The 17414-nt window shown below is 36.4% G+C and overlaps 1 protein-coding gene across 1 annotated transcript in view; it reads left to right on the plus strand.

Annotated features, from left to right (window-relative positions):
• The window catches only part of ACAP2 (ArfGAP with coiled-coil, ankyrin repeat and PH domains 2), a 169954-nt gene that overhangs the window by 68302 nt on the left and 84238 nt on the right, over positions 1 to 17414 (plus strand). Inside the window, exons 3-4 of the mRNA XM_055407433.2 lie at positions 7140 to 7259; positions 8032 to 8085. Of these exons, the coding sequence (XP_055263408.1) occupies positions 7140 to 7259; positions 8032 to 8085 (174 nt within the window). The remainder of the gene's footprint in view (positions 1 to 7139; positions 7260 to 8031; positions 8086 to 17414) is intronic.

Here is a 17414-nt window from a genome sequence, read left to right on the forward strand (position 1 = left end):
AAGTATCTAAACAGACTCCTCTTACAGTTTTTTTGTTAATGATTTTGCTTTTATGAGCAGCTGTCTTTTGTTTTCACCCCTTTATATCATTTGTTTGGGGTTGAGAGACTGGTAGAATCTTAAACCAAAAAATCCAAATCTAAAGCAAGCTGTCAAAGTATTGCTGTTCAGTACTAAGAACTCTAAACCCTTTCTAGAGTCTGTATTAGGGCTTTCCAGGTGGCTCAGTGGTAAAGAATCTGCCTGCCAAGCAGGAGGTGCTGGTTCAACCCCTGGGTTGGGAAGATCCCCTGGAGAAGAAAATGGCAACCTACTTCAGTATCCTTGCCCGGGAAATCCCATGAACAGAGGAACCTGGTGGGTTATAGTTCATGGAGTTGCAAAAGAATCAGACATAGTTGAGCGACTAAACAACATCAACAGAGTTGGGCCAGTAAGGACATCATGGAAACTTTGACACTTTTTAAAATATATTTCTCTTCTTTAAGATCTTAATCCCTTATATAATGTCCCTTACCCAAATTCTTAAGCTGTCATTGGTCATTTTTACTCTAGAATTATGAGGAGGTACAATTAGAGAAGAGGCCTGTAAGGAGCAAGAACTGGTTGTTATTGAAGGTGGTGACATTAGTGAAGGGACAGGATTATCTAAGGCTAGTTTAGTGATTTCATAACTTTGTTCAGGGCAAGTTGTACCTGTAATATTGCAAATAATGGCAGTGACAGGTTTAACGAGTTTGCTGACTTAGCTTATATTTGTTTTGCTTGTAAATATATGCGATTGGTAGTTATACTCTTTCTAATGAGTAATACTCCATGAATGAATGACATTATTTGACTAGGTCCAATTATTTATCCATTTTGCCTGGTATTCTGGCATTGGCAACATAATAGAGCATCATAGTTTCCATCTAGGTATAATTTCCATATATGTTTAATCTTCTCATTGAAATGGCTTGCTTCTTTTAAAGTAGATACCCTTTAAATTATAGCTCAAGTACTATCAAACTTAGGTGTTTTTTTTTTTCAGGTATTACATTATTTTTTGCATTTTTACATTTCTTCCATTTTAAAATTATACTTCCACTGAAATTATTATAATATTATTATAATATTTGGTTTATAACATAGTCTAGTAGGAAAGAGCACAAAGCCTGGAGCGACGCTGCCCATATATGAGTCAGGCTTTACCACTCACTGAGCCATATGGGCCTTGGGCAAGTTCCTAAACCTTCCTATGTCTGAGTTTCTTCATCTCCAAAATGGGGAAAATAAGAGTATCTTATCTCATAGGGTTATTATGTGAATAAGATGTGTTAATACATGTTAAATGCTTTGGCATATGGTAAGTCCTAAATGAATGTTAATGTTGCTGATGTCTCTTCAACAGACTTTGGTCTGTCTTGAAGACAGATTGTCTTTAACGGGAAAAATCCCCTCATTTTACAGTTAGGTAAAAACCTTCCCTCTTTGTAGGTTATGTTATGTGATATAGTTACAGCTATCTTCACTGTTATCTAATAAAAACTTTTGACAGCTGCTGCTGCTGCATCGCTTCAGTCGTGTCTGACTCTGTGCGACCCCATAGATGGCAGCCCACCAGTCTCCGCCATTCCTGGGATTCTCTTGGCAAAGTATTTATCTGTCTCCAAGTCATTCCTTCTCCCGAATAACTATAGTATATATTTGATTCAGCTATATGACACATTCATTTTCTCTCCAGCTCCTGTGATAGTGACCTTATTTTAATTCTGGTACCTGTTTCACTGGCCAGATGCTCAAAGTTGTAATCTCTGAAACTGGAATAATCTTTGATACCTTACTTTCTGATGGGAGTCTCTGGTCTTTGCAGTTCTCATCTTGGACTCCTCCTGCTTCTGTTTTTCAGGTTTATCTAGATCTCTAGTCTTTTAAGTCTGTTCACTTCCAGAGCTCTTTTTTATTCAGGGTACTTTTTTAAAAATAATTTTTTAATTAAGATTAAATTCACCTAATATAAAATCTACCATTTTAAAGTTTGCAACTCAGTGTTTTTTAGTATATTCACAGTGTGTACAACTATTGCCACTACTTAATTTCAGAACGTTTTTCTTACCCTAATAAGAAACTCTATACACATTAGCAATCACTTCCAATTTCCCTCTCCCTGTATACTCTGGCAACCACTAATTAACATTCTGTCTCTATGGATTTGCCTATTCTTGTACATTTCATATAAATGGAATCATGCAATATTTGACCTTTTGTGGCTGGCTCCTTTCACTTAACATGTTTTAAAAGTTCATCTGTCTATGTTGTAGCATCTTTAGTATTTCCTTTTTACTGGCTGAATAATATGCCGTTGTATGGATGTACCATATTTATCTTTTCATCCATTGATTGACATTCGGGTTGTTTCCACTTTTTGGCTATTATGTATAATACATCTGTGAACCCTTCTAGTCTGCTCTTAACTTTATATCATCATTTCTCTTCTGAAGACCTCCATTTCCCTTCCACAGCACCTATTCTGCAGAATTTTGACTATTTGTGTAATCTTCTATATTCTCTATATCATATTTGGGCTACAGAGCTGTTCAGGAGAAGTTACACACTTGTTTGGTGAAAGGGATTGGTGGGATTCTTGATGCAAAGCAGGTTTTTCAAGACTCAGTCAGGTTATCTTATTATCTTTCAGTTCAGTTCAGTTGCTCAGTCTTGTCCGACTCTTTGCGACCCCATGGACTGTAGCACGCCAGGCCTCCGTGTCCATCACCAACTCCCTGAGTTTACCCAAACTCATGTCCATTGAGTTGGTGATGCCATCCAACCATCTCATCCTCTGTCGTCCCCTTCTCCTCCTGCCCTCAATCTTTCCCAGCATCAAGGTCTTTTCAAATGAGTCAGCTCTTCACATCAGGTGGCCAAAGTATTGGAGTTTCAGCTTCAACATCATTCCTTCCAATGAATATTCAGGACTGATTTCCTTTAGGATGGACTGGTTGGATCTCCTTGCAGTGCAAGGAACTCTCAAAAGTCTTTTCCAATACCACAGTTCAAAAGCATCAATTCTTTGGCTCTCAGCTTTCTTTATAGTCCAACTCTTACATCCATACATGACTACTGGAAGAACCATAGCCTTGACTAGATGGACCTTTGTTGACAAAGTAATGTCTCAGCTTTTTAATATACTATCTAGGTTGGTCATCTTCCAAGGAGTAAGCATCTTTTAATTTCATGGCTGCAGTCACCATCTGCAGTGATTTTGGAGCCCCCAAAATAAAGTCAGCCACTGTTTCCCCATCTATTTGCCATGAAGTGATGGGACTGGATGCCATGATCTTAGTTTTCTGAATGTTGAGCTTTAAGCCAACTTTTTCACTCTCCTCCTTTACTTTCATCAAGAGGCTCTTTAGTTCTTCTTCACTTTCTGTCATAAGGATGGTGTCATCTGCATATCTGAGGTTATTGATATTTCTCCTGGGAATCTTGATTCTAGCTTGTGCTTTCTCCAGCCCAGCATTTCTCATGATGTACTCTGCATAGAAGTTAAATAAGCAAGGTAACAATATACAGCCTTGATGTACTCCTTTTCCTATTTGTAACCAGTCTGCTGTTCCATGTCCAGTTCTAACTGTTGCTTCCTGACCTGCATATAGGTTTCTCAAGAGGCAGGTCAGATGGTCTGGTATTCCCATCTCTTTCAGAATGTTCCACAGTTTATTGTGATCCATACAGTCAAAGGCTTTGGCACAGGCAATAAAGCAGAAATAGATGTTTTTCTGTAACTCTGTTGCTTTTTTGATCATCCAGCAGATGTTGGCAATTTGATCTCTGGTTCCTCTGCCTTTTCTAAAACCAGCTGGAACATGTGAAAGTTCCCAGTTCACATATTGCTGAAGCCTGGCTTGGAGAATTTGAGCATGACTTTCCTAGCGTGTGAGATGAGTGCAATTATGCGGTAGTTTGAGCATTCATCTTTAGCAGCTCTTATATTCACTGTTCTCTCAAGATTTATCAGCTTATTCTTCATTCTTAGTAGAGGAACTTGTGTCTTTCTTTTGATGGGAACACTTTTATTTCTTGCTTTTAATCTAGGAACTTAACAGAATCTGTCCTTAATCTTTTCCATACACACACATTTGAGTGATAAAAGCACCCCTTTTCCTATGCACTTCCAGACTTCTTTGAGAAAGACTTACCTTCTTTGAGAAAGACTTTGCTTTAGCCACCTCTCTCTTTTCCCTTTCTACATCTTTAAATTGTCCTCTTTCCTAATGTAAAGCCATCATCCTCTGTTTGCCAGAAAGATGCCCTATGCCATGCTTCTAAGATGTAGGGTGTCTTTATTGTTTCCCATTTTCTTTCATATAATATGTGAATACCTTTGCTTTGCCCACAGTGTTTTTCCTGATCTGGCCCTTGTATACATTTTTGCACTGAACTAAGCTCCTTAGTTGGAGAAGGCAATGGCAACCCACTCCAGTACACTTGCCTGGAAACTCTCATGGACGGAGGAGCCTGGTAGGCTGGAATCCATGGGGTTGCGAAGAGTCAGACACTACTGAGCGACTTCACTTTCACTTTTCACTTACATGAATTGGAGAAGGAAATGGCAACCCACTCCAGCATTCTTGCCTGGAGAATCCCAAGGATGGAGGAGCCTGGTAGGCTGCCGTCTATGGGATCACACAGAGTCGGACACAACTGAAGTGACTTAGCAGCAGCAGCAGCAGCAAGCTCCTTAGTGCCTCTGGTTTACCCTGCCTTGTAAGCTTCAGGGTTAGCTCATGCTTTTCCTAAAATAGTGGCTTATTACCCTTTTCTGATTGACTAATTCCTGTTGGTCTTCAGGGTTTTTCTCGTGTTTCCTTTGTAGGAATCCTTCTCTGAACCCCATAGTCCTGGTTAGATGTTCTTCTTTTGTTCTCTCTTGCATAGTTTTGATGAACATAGCAGTTGTGTTTGTGCTAAATAGAATTTACCTGCTTTTCTAATGGTTTAGGATTTTGTTGTTCAGTTGCTCAGTCGTGTCTGACTTTTTGTGAGCACATGGACTCCAGCACACCAGGCTTCGCTGTCCTTCACCATCACCCGCAACTTGCTCAGACTCATGTTCGTTGAGTCGGTGATGCCATCCAACCATCTCATCCTCTGTCGTCCCCTTCTCCTCCTGCCTTCAGTCTTTCTCAGCATCAGGATCTTTTCTGATGAGTCAGCTGTTCACATCAGGTGGCCAAAGTATTGGAGTTTCAGCTTCAGCATGAGTCCTTCCAGTGAATATTCAGGGTTGGTTTCCTTCAGGATTGACTGGTTTGATCTCCTTGCAGTCCAAGGGACTTTCAAGTCTTCTCCAGCACCACAATTGAAAATCATCAGTTCTTTGGTATTGAGCCTTCTTTATGGTTCAACTCTCACATCTGTACATGACTACTGGAAAAGTCATAGCTTTAGACTATATGGACCTTTGTCAGCAAAGTAATGTCTCTGCTTTTTAATATGCTGTCTAGGTTTGTCATAGCTTTTCTTCCAAAGAGCAGGTGCCTTTTAATTTCATGACTGTAGTCACAATCTGCAGCGACTTTGGAGCCCAAGAAAATAAAGTCTGTCATTGGTTCCATTGTTTCCCCATCTGTTTGCCAAGAAGTGATGGGACCGGATGCCATGATCTTAGCTTTTTGAATGCTGAGTTTTAAGCCAGCCTTTTCACTCTCCTCTTTCACTTTCATCAAGAGGCTTTTTAATTCCTCTTTGCTTTCTGCCATAATGGTGGTGTCATCTGCCTATCTGAGGCTGTTGATATTTCTCCTGGCAATCTTGATTCCAGCTTGTGCTTCATCCACCCTGGCATTTCCCATGGTATACTCTGCCTATAGGTTAAATAAGCAGGCTGACAATATACAGGCTTGATGTACTCCTTTCCCAGTTTGGAACCAGTCCTTTGTTCCATGTCCAGTTCTCACTGTTGCTTCTTGACCTGCATACAGGTTTCTCACAAGGCAGGTAAGGTGGTCTGGTATTCCTATCTCTTGAAGGATTTTCCAGTTTGTTGTAATCCACACAGTCAAAGGCTTTAGCATATTCAATAAAACAGAAGTAGAATTTGTTCTGGAATTCTTTTGCTTTTTTGATGATCCAACAGATGTTGGCAATTTGATCTGTGGTTCCTCTGCCTTTTCTAAACCCAGCTTAAATATCTGGAAGTTCTTGATTCACATACTGTTGGAGCCTAGTTTGAAGAATTACGACAGAGAATCAGAACAGATTTAGTAGAACAGATTAGAACAGAGATTTTTTTCATTTAACATTGCTCCAGATTCCAGGGTAGCAGTTTTAAATTACACTCCTGAAATCCTTGTGTTGTATTCTAAAGTTTTCCTGAGCTGTTTATCCTCTTCTTGGTGACCCCACTTCCCATGCTGTCATTACCCTTCCTTCTTCTAGATCAGCTCCACTTTTATCTTTATTATGTTTAAGTTTCACCCAAGATATTGTTTGCTTAAAGAAAATGTTTTGTGTGAAATAAAGAAAAAAGAAGGGCTAGAGAAAGAAAAGGAATGAAAAGGAAAAAGAGAAAGATTAAGAAGGGAAAGAGAAAAAGAGGGAATGGGGAAAGAGAGAGAGAAGCTCAGTTCTGAGATTTAGTATAGTGCCTAGAATGGTAGGCATTGGAGAAACATGGTTGATTAATCAATTCTGCTTTGATAGTCTGATACTAAAATGACCAGCATGACTCACCCACCATACCAGTTTACTTCCCTTTCCTCCACCATACCACAGTTGTGTTTTTAAAAAATCTTTTGTCAAACTGCTTGCTCTGCCTAAGTTTCCTTTTATTCCTTCGAAGAGATGCTTAATACATTTTTGTGGAGTTAAGTTACAGGGTTGCATTTAACTTGATAAAATTAAAAATTAACTTGATTGGTGGTTGGTGTTATAAGATACCCTCCGCATCCTGAAAGATCATCATTTTTATTTTTTTGATACAGCTCTCTTATGATGTACTTTATAAGCCAAAGGGGGGAAAAATAACACTTTGAATTTAGTTTCCATTTATTGATGAACTATAATCTTAACTAGGCAAACTCATGTGGTTATTGATAATACTTGTTCAATTAATTAAAAAAAATTTTCAGTTATATAATGTGTTTCTTTTTCAGCTTGTGAAACTGTGTATTGCAATGATTGATACTGGAAAAGCCTTTTGTGTTGCAAATAAACAGTTCATGAATGGGATTCGAGACCTGGCACAGTATTCTAGCAATGATGCTGTAGTTGAGGTTAGTATTATTATAATTAGTTAAAATGATAAATGCAACATGTTATTAAATAACTGTATCTATTTACCTTATTAATGATAGTGGTGGTCCTTAAAATCAGAAGTGGAAAAACTGTTACCTATTGGTGCTATCTTATATAATCCTGTGTTCTAGGACAGTTAGAAGGTGATGGTTGATCTATGCTGTAAATATTTGTTTATTATACTTGCTGCTAGGTGAGCTGAAGCATCTAGAAGGGCACCTGAGCAGTTAGGGTAGGATCATGTTTATTAGCGCAAGCAGAGAACATTAACTTAAGACTAGTTTCTAACTGTACATTTGGGGGCCTGCATAGAAAGTTCTTGTCAACTAACTATGTTAGCTTAGACCCCTTGCTATATTATGTGGTATTATAATGTTTCTTTTATGAGGAATAATAGCTAGTGAAAAAAATGGTGTAATTTGATAATTATGTGATCCATAGATACCTAAATGGGCACAGTCTTGATACACTCACTTTTAACCTTTAGGTTTATATATGCCATTTCAATTAGTTAGTATAATAGTATTGATAGATAGTTTAGTTCTTTGACTGTTCTTGAGTTTTATGTTATTACCTGTAGACTTCTCTGCAGACCGTGTCTGAGAAGTAATGAGATTGTCCTAGTGAGAAATAAATGTTACTGTATACACTCTAACTTGATCTTTCTGTCACAAATGCTGAAATTATGTTTTTCTAGCATATATTAGTAGCTCTTAAATAACTGGTTTTCTTTTGATTTCTTTCTCATAGACAAGTTTGACCAAATTTTCTGACAGTCTTCAAGAAATGATAAATTTTCACACAGTAAGTGTTAGTAAGTAGGGGTTATTATGGCCATGGTAATGCTTTATTATTTTTCTTTGGTGGCAATATTTTATAGAATTACTTAAGTTGGAATTCACAGACTTTGATTTATTAACAACTTTTTAGTTGAGTGGATCTAAAATGCATGTGTGTGTGAGAGAGAAAAGATGGAACTATACATGTGTATTATTTCCCATCCTGTAATAGTGAACTTTAATTTCAATGAAGTGCACACACATAAAAGTTAATTTTTTCTCTTTAAGTTGTGCCTTTGTAAATTTTTAAGCAGTTATTTCAAGAAGAAAGACAGATGTACAAGTCATCATTCTCAATTTGGCTATTTCTTTTAATTACAAATATATCCCCTTTGTCTAATAAGTTGCTAATATTAAAGACTGTTGTATTCTTTGAGCTATTTATGTGTGTTTAAGATATGAGGACAGATCTTTAAGAATGAGGGATATGTATTACTTTTGGAATGTGATGAAATGCCTTTATACATTTTGTAAAAGTTTACTGAATATATGGTACTTTGTAAGCTATATATTTTTTATAATTTTAAAAAATCTAATATGTATGACTCAATTATTTATTCAGTGCTTCACAATTTAATTGTCTGTAAGAGGGGAATATCAATACTTATATTCTTTGTAAATTCTGCTCTCTGGTTTTTAGTTAATTTGATTTTCTTGGGTTTTTTTAGACAACATATTAAGGATGAATTGATCTGATAATATTTATTTTAACTGTGGTTCAAATTTTATTTATACCAAAATTATTATATAAAGGTATCTTCTTCAGTTTCTGCTGTTAGTTCTTTTGGTTATGTATTTAGGTGTAGAATTGCTGGGTCATAAGTAATTCTATGTTTATCTTTTAGAGAAACTATCAAACTGATTTCCACAGAGGCTGCAACATTTTTCCATTCCCATTTACATCCCTACTAGCAGTGTATGAGTGTTCCAGTTTTTCACATCTTGGTCAACACTTGTTATCTATCTACCTACCTGTCTATCTTCCTTCCTTCCTTCCGTTTTGTTACAGCCATTGTAGTGGGTGTGAAATGGTATCTCATTGTGGCTTTGATTTGCATTTCTTGCTTGACTAATGTGGTTAAGCATCTTTTCATCTGTTTGTTGACCGTTTATATATTTTCTTCTGCCATTGTTACCATTGTTGTCCGCTTAAGTCCTTTGCCCATTTAAAAATTTATTTAAATTGAATTTTTTATATATTTTAGATATTAAACCCTTATCAGATGTATGATATGTAAATTTTCCTATTCTGTAAGTTGGTTTTTTTACTTTCTTGATAAATGTCCTTTGATGCATTAAAGTTTTAATCGTTTTATTGAAGTATAGTGAATTCACAATGTTATGTTAGTTTCAAGTGTATAGCAAAGTGATTCAGTTATGCATATATTTATATATTTATTCTTTTTCAGATTTCTTTCTATTATAGGTTATTACAAGGTATTGAATATGGTTCCCTGTGCTATACAGTAGGTCCTTGTTATTTACCTATTTTATATGTGTTAGTCACTCAGTCGTATCCAATTCTTTGCGACTCCATGGACTGTAGCCCACCAGGCTCCTCTGTCCATAGAATTCTCCAGGCAAGAATATTGGCGGGGTTGCCATTTCCTTCTCCAGTTTTATATGTAATAAGGTATATATGGTAATCCCAAACTCCTAATTTATCTTCAACCACCCCCTGCCACCAACTATCCCCTTTGGTAACCAGAAGTTTGTTTTCTGTGTCTGTGAGTCTGTTTATGTTTTATAAATAAGTTCATTTGTATCAGTTTTTTTAAGATTCCACATATAAGTGATGTCATATGATATTTGTCTTTCTCTGTCTTACTTACTTCACTTGGTAATTTCTAAGTCTATCCATGTTGCTACATTTCATTCTTTTTAGTGGCTGAGTAGTGTTCTAGTATTATGAGTAGTTGTGTGTGTGTGTGTTCCTACACACCACGTCTTCTTTATTCATTTCTCTGTTGAAGGACATTTAGGTTGTTTCCATGTCTTGGCTATTGTAAATACTACTGCTATGAACATTGGTGTGGTTGTATCTTTTCAAATTAGAGTTTTCTCTGGATATATGCTCAGCTGAAGGGGATTGCTGGGTCATATAGCAAATCTATTTTTAGTATTTTAAGGAACCTTCATGCTGTTCTCCATAGTAGCTGCGCCAGTTTACATTCCCACCAATAGTGTATGAGGGTTCCCTTCCCTCCTCACTCTCCCAACATTTATTGTTTTTGTATTTTTTTGATGCTAGCCATTTTGATTGGTGTGAGGTGATACTGAGATACTGTGGTTTTGATTTGCATTCCTCTAATAATTAGTGATGTTGAAAATATTTTCATGTGCTTGTTGGCCATCTTTGAAGAAATGTCCGTTTAGGTCTTCTGCCCATTATTGATTGGCCCATTGTTTCTTTTTTTGTTTCTTAGCTTTGTGAGCTGTTTGTGTATTTTGGAAATTAATCCCTTGTCGGTTGTAATGTTTGCAAATGTTTTCTTCCATTCTGTAGGTTGTCTTTTCATTTTGCCTCTTTAGGTGGGTTTATTCCCAGATATTTCATTCTTTTTGATGTGATAGTAAATGGGGTTGTTTCCTTAATTTCTCTTTTTGATATTTGGTTGTTAGTGTATAGAAATGCAATGAATTTCTGTATGTTAACTTTGTATCTTTTAACTTTACTGAATTCATTCATGAGCTCTAGTAGTTTTCTGGTAGCATCTTTAAGGTTTCCTATGTAGAGCATAGAAATGCCACATGCAAACAGTGACAGTTTCACTTCTTCTTTTCCCTCTCAGATTCCTTTTATTTCCTTTTCTTTAATTGCTGTGTCTGGGACTTCCAAAACTATGCTGAATAAAAGTGGTGAGAATGGGCATCCTTTGTCTTCTTCGTTATCTTACAGAAAATGCTTTCATCTTTTCATCATTGAGTATGATGTTAGCTGTGGACTTGTCATGTATCGCCTTTATTATGTTGAGGTATGTTCCCTCTATGCTTATTTTTGGACTAGTTTTTATTAGAAATGGATATTGAATTTTATCAAAAGTTGTTTCTGCATTGGTTGAGATGATCATATGGTTTTTATTCCTCAGGTTGTTAATGTGATGTTATCACATTCATTAATTTGCAGATATTGAGAAGTCCTTACATCTTGGAATAAATTCCACTTGATCATGGTGTATCATCCTTTTAATGTATTGTTGGATTCATCTTTTGTTGAGGATTTTTGCATTGTGTTCATCAGTGATACTAGCCTGTAATTTTCCTTTTTGTTATCTTTTTCTGGTTTTGGTATCAGGGTGTTGGTGGCCTCATAGAATGAGTCTGGGAGTGTTCCTTATCTTGCAGTTTCTTGGAATAGTTTCAGAAGGATAGGTATTAACTCTTCTCTTAATGTTTGGTGGAATTCACCTTAGAAACCATCTTGTCCTTGGCTTTTATTTGTTGGGAATTTTTGTATTACTGGTTCAGCTTATGTACTGGTAGTTGACCTGTTTGTATAATCTGTTTCCTCTTGGTTCAGTCTTATGAGAGTGTACCTTTCTAAGAATTTGTCCATTTCTTCTAGTTGTCCTTTTAAATTGGTGTATACTTGCTTGTAGTATTCTCCCGATGATCTTCTGTATTTCTGTGGTGGTGCTTATAACTTCCCCATTTTCATTTCTGATTTTCTTTATTTGGTCCTCTCCCTTTTACTCTTGATGAGACTGTCTAAAGGTTGACAGAGAAATGTTTGCAACAGTGACAGGTTTACTTCTTTTCCAATTTGGATTGCTTTTATTTCCTTTTCTTCTCTAATTGCTACGGCAAGGACTTCCAAAACTGTTGAATGTAAGTGGTGAGAATGGGCATCCTTACTCTTGATCTTAGAGGAAATGCTTTCAACTTTTCATTGTTGAATTAGTTTTCAAAGAACCAACTTTTGGTTTCATTGATCTTTCTGTTGTTTTTGAAGTCTCTATTTCATTTATTTCTGCTCTGATCTTTGTGATTTATTTTCTTTTACTAACATTTAGTTTTGTTTGTTGTTCTTTCTCTAGTTGCTTCTTGTGTAAGGTTAAGTTGTTTGAGACTTTTCTTGTTTCCTTAGGTAAACTTGTATGAACTTCCCTCTTAGAACTGCTTCTGCTGTATCCCATAGGTTTTGGATAGTAATTTTACTGTTTTAGGCATTAGTCTTCAGACATTTAAAAATTTCCTCTTTAATTTCTTCAGTGATGCACTGGTTGCTTAGTAGCATATTGTTCAGCTCCCATCTGTCTGTATCTTTTCAAGTTTTTTTCTTGTAGTTGATTTCTAAGTTTAAGCTTTGTAGTTGGAAAAGATATCAATATTTCATTTAATTTCAATTTTCTTAAATTCACTGAGGCTTGCTATATGTCCTAGCATGTGATCTATTCTGGAGACTGTTCCACGTACACTTGAAAAGAATGTGTGTCCCACAGCTTTTGGATGGAATGCTCTATTAATATCAATTAAGTCCATCTGGCCTAATGTATCATTTAAGTCCCGTGTTTCCTTATTGATTTTCTGTCTGTTTAATCTATCCATTGATGTAAGTGGGATGCTAACATCCACCATTTTATTGTATTAATATCAGTTTCTCCTTTTATGTCTTTTAACATCTGGCTTATATATTGAGGGGCTCCTGTGTTGGGTACCTATATATTTAAAACTGTGCTACCTTCTGTTTGAGTTGATCCTTTAATCATCATGTAGTGTCCTTCTCTGTCTCTTATCTTTATTTGACAATATGTTTTGTGTGACACAGTATTATTATTCCAACTTTTCTTTTGATTTCCAGTTGCATGGAATACCTTTTTCCCATCCACTTACTGTCAGTCCATATGTGTCTCTAGATCTGAAGTGAGTCTCTTACAGGCAGCAGATATACAGGGCTTATTTTGGCATTTATTCAGCCAGTCTTTGTTTTTTGGTAGGAGCATTTATTTCATTTACGTTTAAGGTAATGATAACCAATATGTATGTTCCTATTGCCATTTTCTTAATTGTTTTGGATTTGTTTTTGTAGGTCTTTCTTCCTATTTTCTTTTTTTGTTCTCCCTCTTGTGGTTTGATGACTCTCTTTAGTGTTATATTTTTTCTTCCGCGTGTGTATATCTATTATAGATTATTGTTTTGTGGTTACTATGAGATTTTTATATAGGAGTCTATATTTGTTATGTGCTTGTTTCAAATTGCTGACCTTTTAATTTCAAATTTTAGATAACCTTCATTTGTACTCGCCTCCCCTCATGATCACTGTTTTGGGTATTATATATTGCATCAGATTGTTTTGTATATCCCTTAACTGCTTATTGTGGATACAAATGATTTTTACTACTTTTGTCCTTTAACCTTACTATTAGGTTTGTTTTTGGATTGTTTCCTACCTTTTGTGTGTGTTTGTCTTTACCAATGAGCTTTTCCATTTTGTAATTTTCTTGTTTCTAGTTGAGGCCTTTTCTTTTCTGCCTAGGGAAGTTCATTTAGCATTTGTTGTAAAGCTGTTTTGGTGGTGCTGAATTCTTTTAGCTTTTGCTTGTCTATAAAGTTTTTGACTTCTCCATAAAATCTCAATGAAAATCTTACTGGGTAGAGTATTCTTGGTCGTATGTTCTTTTCTTTCATTGCTTTAAATATATCATATCATTCTCTTCTGGTGGGTAGAGTTTTGATGAAAAATTTGCTGATAGCCTTATGGGAGTTCCCGTGTATGTTATTTGTTACCTTTTCCTTGTTGCTTTTATTTTATTTTCCTGCTCCAATTTTTATTTTTAAATTTTTAATAAACTGAAATATACAATGTGTTTATATCACTCACTGAGTACATGGCATTTAAAAACAACATCATTACAGAAAGATAACAAAAATACAAAGTCTTAAAACCTACAGGATATAGAAAACATTATCCACTGAGGCTTAAATGTAGTAGACTTTACATAAAAAGGGAAAGCAATGAGCACACAAGTACACAGCCAGTCCAAGAAGTTAGCAAGATAAACAGAACAATCACAAAGAAAAGAAAGCACCCAATACTTTTATTGCTTGTTGCTTTTAATATTCTCTCTTATCTTTAATTTTTGTCATTTTGATTACAGTGTGTTTTAGTGTATTCCTCTCTGGGCTAATCCTGTATGAGAGTCTCTGCACTTCCTGTGCTAGGATTACTCTTTCCTTCCCCAGATTAAGAAAGTTTCAGCTAGTAGCTCTTCTGATACGTTCTCAAAACCTTCTCTTCTCCTTTGGGGCCCCTGTAATGCAAATATTATCACACTTGTCCCAGAAGTCTCTTAAACTAAGATTTTGTGTGCTCTCCTTAAGAGTGAAGTCTCTGTTTCTCCCAATCCTGTGGAGCTTTTGCAGTCGAGCTCCACTGGCTTCCAAGGCCAAATGTTCTGGGGTCTTGTCCTCCTAGTGCCAGACCCCCATGCTGGGGAGCTTGACGTGGGGCTCAGCATTCTCACTCTTGTAGGAGAATGTCTGTAATCTAATTATACTCTAGTTTATGGGTTGCTTACTCTGGTGGGGTATGAGATTTGATCATAACACAGGCACACCCCTACTACCAGTCTTATTGTGGTTCTGTCTTTATGTCTTTAGTTGGAGAGACTCTTCCCTGGTATGTTTCAGTTTTTTTTCAGCGATGGTTGGTCTGCAGATTGTTGTGAGTTTGGTGCGCTTGTGAGAGGAGGTCATCTTACGGTTCTACTCTGCCATCTTGGCCCCTCTCTAGAAGTTTTAATTTTGATGAAATCCAATTTATCTTTTTTTTTTTTCTTCTGTTCCTCTTATTTTTGGGGTCATATCCAAGAATCCATTGCTAAATCCTAGATCATTCAGATATATCCCTTTGTGTTTTCTCTAAGAGTTTTATGATTTTAACTCTAACATTTTGCATCAGCTTGTTTCTAATGACCCCTTATTAGTTTTCTTTTTGCTTTCTGTTGAATTTGGATGCTTGTGTGTGGTATATTTGATTTCTTTTAATTCAAGGGACCTTTTGGATTCATACTGCTTAAACAGTGTAATATAATGAGAATTAAAAATTTTTTAAAGTTAACTGATTTTAAATTAACATAATAAATTAAGTTTTTATGGTAATAAAATATCCTTTGTGATAGTCCTATTCTTGATATTTTCTTTAAATTAGTAAGTCTTATATTATTGCCTTATATAAGACTATCTTGCTCTTTTTATAGTTTTATATGTGAAAAGTTATGATTAAGATAAACTTTTGGCAAGGAAATTGTTTAAATGAATGTTCAAGTCTGTCCTGTCAAGAAATCTTAAGTTCAGAGTATTTTATAAATTATCCTGTTAGAGTAAATTAAGTCTTTAAAAATGAGGTTTGTTTGAAGCCAGGGCTAAAAGTATAGTTTGCTTCAAGACAATCGAGATTATTAGTCTTTTTAGTGCTAGTGCTGTTAATATGCAACTCGTTTCCTGAACTGATTCCAATAGTGGTTTTTTTTTTCCCCGCTTTTCTAAAATTAAAAGCAATCAATGTTTCTTGATTTTTAACATTGTAAAAGGAACATAGAATTTAGATAGAAACACCTCAATTTTAAAAATCACTTTCATTTTTCAGTTTACTGTTCTATAAACGGGGAATAGTAGAATTTGCAAAAACAATTTGTAAAAGGGTGTTGTGATGAGTAACAGAAATTGGGCAACTAGTTCCTGGAGTGATACTTCTTCCTTTATTATATTGGTTGGTATCCATTTGGGAAAATAGAAACCACATATGGTATTTCTTTTCTTTTCTTTTTTTTTACATATGGTGTTACTTATAGAAAGATTTTTATACATTGATTTACTTACAAAGTATTGGGAGAGTTGGAAGAAAGAAAAAAGCCACAATGATGCCACCTAGAGATTAGTCAACATGGGAAGGAGCTATTGTCCTTAGGGCTGCAAGACTCCGGGTAGAAGTGATACCAAAGCCCCTATGTGCTGCACTGTATTGTTCCCAAGACAAGAAGTTAAAGCTGGCCTGCTTGTTGCTGCTGCAAGAGCGTTAGCACCTGCAGTCCCACTGACACTCTTGGATTGGTCCCTGATGCTGCTGAAAATTGGAATAGCTTAGTTGCTTACTAATGGCTGTGTCAGAACAGAAAGCAGAGAGAAAAGTGGCTTCTCTTTATCTCCTGCCTCTTAATCTAACATCAAATCCCATTTGCGGAACCTGACCTCTTAGCTTGTGGGGAGTTTGGGAAATATACTTTACAGATTTCTAGCTCCTGTCATCACAGAGAAGACGATTATGGAAGGGTGATGTAGTGGTGAAAGCCAGTAAACAGTTGGCACACCAACCACAAAGACTATAATTTTGAAAACATTTTTAGTAGGTAAATCATTACACAGTCTTAACAATTTTTATCCTTGAAACCTTTTTCTGTGGCTTTTCTTTTTCTCCTCACACTCTGTATCGCACACATTAACAAAATATACCCCAAGTCCTTTGTCACCTCCAAGTCTAAACTATAAATGGCTTCCATCTTTTGTTTAGGATTATATAACTTGTATCTCTGCTTCTCTTCTTGCCCTTTTACAGTGCATTCTGTATACAGCAGCCAGAATGAACTTTTAAAAATACAAATTAATTCATACTACTTGGCTGCTCTGGCTCCTTATTATACTCAGAATGAAATCCTAACCAAGCCTTGTATGATGAGGCTCCTGCTGGTAACTTCCTGATCTCATCTCTGCTCTGCCTCGTTGTAACCCCGCCGTTGTTCTTTGAACGTGCCCGTGTAATTCTCAGCTTAGGACCTTGGTATCTGTACTTGGTATCTGTTCTGTGCAGAACGTTCTCCCTTCACATCTATGTGTGATTGTTTCTCTATGATATTCCTTCTCTTTTGTAGGTCTCTCTCACTTTAATAGGTCACTTACTCTATGAAGCCTTCCTTGACCACCATATGATTCCATTCTATCAATTTACCGTCTTTTGGGTGTTCATTGGAAGGACTGATGCTAAAGCTGAAACTGCAATACTTTGGCCACCTCATGCGACAAGTTGACTCACTGGAAAAGACTCTGATGCTGGGAAAGGTTGGGGGCGGGAGGAGTAGGGGACGATGGAGAATGAGATGGCTGGATGGCATCACCGCCTCTGTGGACATGAGTTTGAGTGAACTCCGGGAGTTGGTGATGGACAGGGAGGCCTGGCGTGCTGTGATTCATGGGGTCGCGGAGAGTCGGACACGACTGAGCGACTGAACTGAACTGAACTGAATGTGCCACATTAAAAGACACACATACACACACCACATATATGTATATGATATTATT

This window comes from Moschus berezovskii, chromosome 1 (assembly GCF_049115385.1).
Source record: "Moschus berezovskii isolate FMDL1 chromosome 1, NW_MosBer_1.0, whole genome shotgun sequence".
In the NCBI taxonomy this organism is placed as follows: domain Eukaryota; kingdom Metazoa; phylum Chordata; class Mammalia; order Artiodactyla; family Moschidae; genus Moschus; species Moschus berezovskii.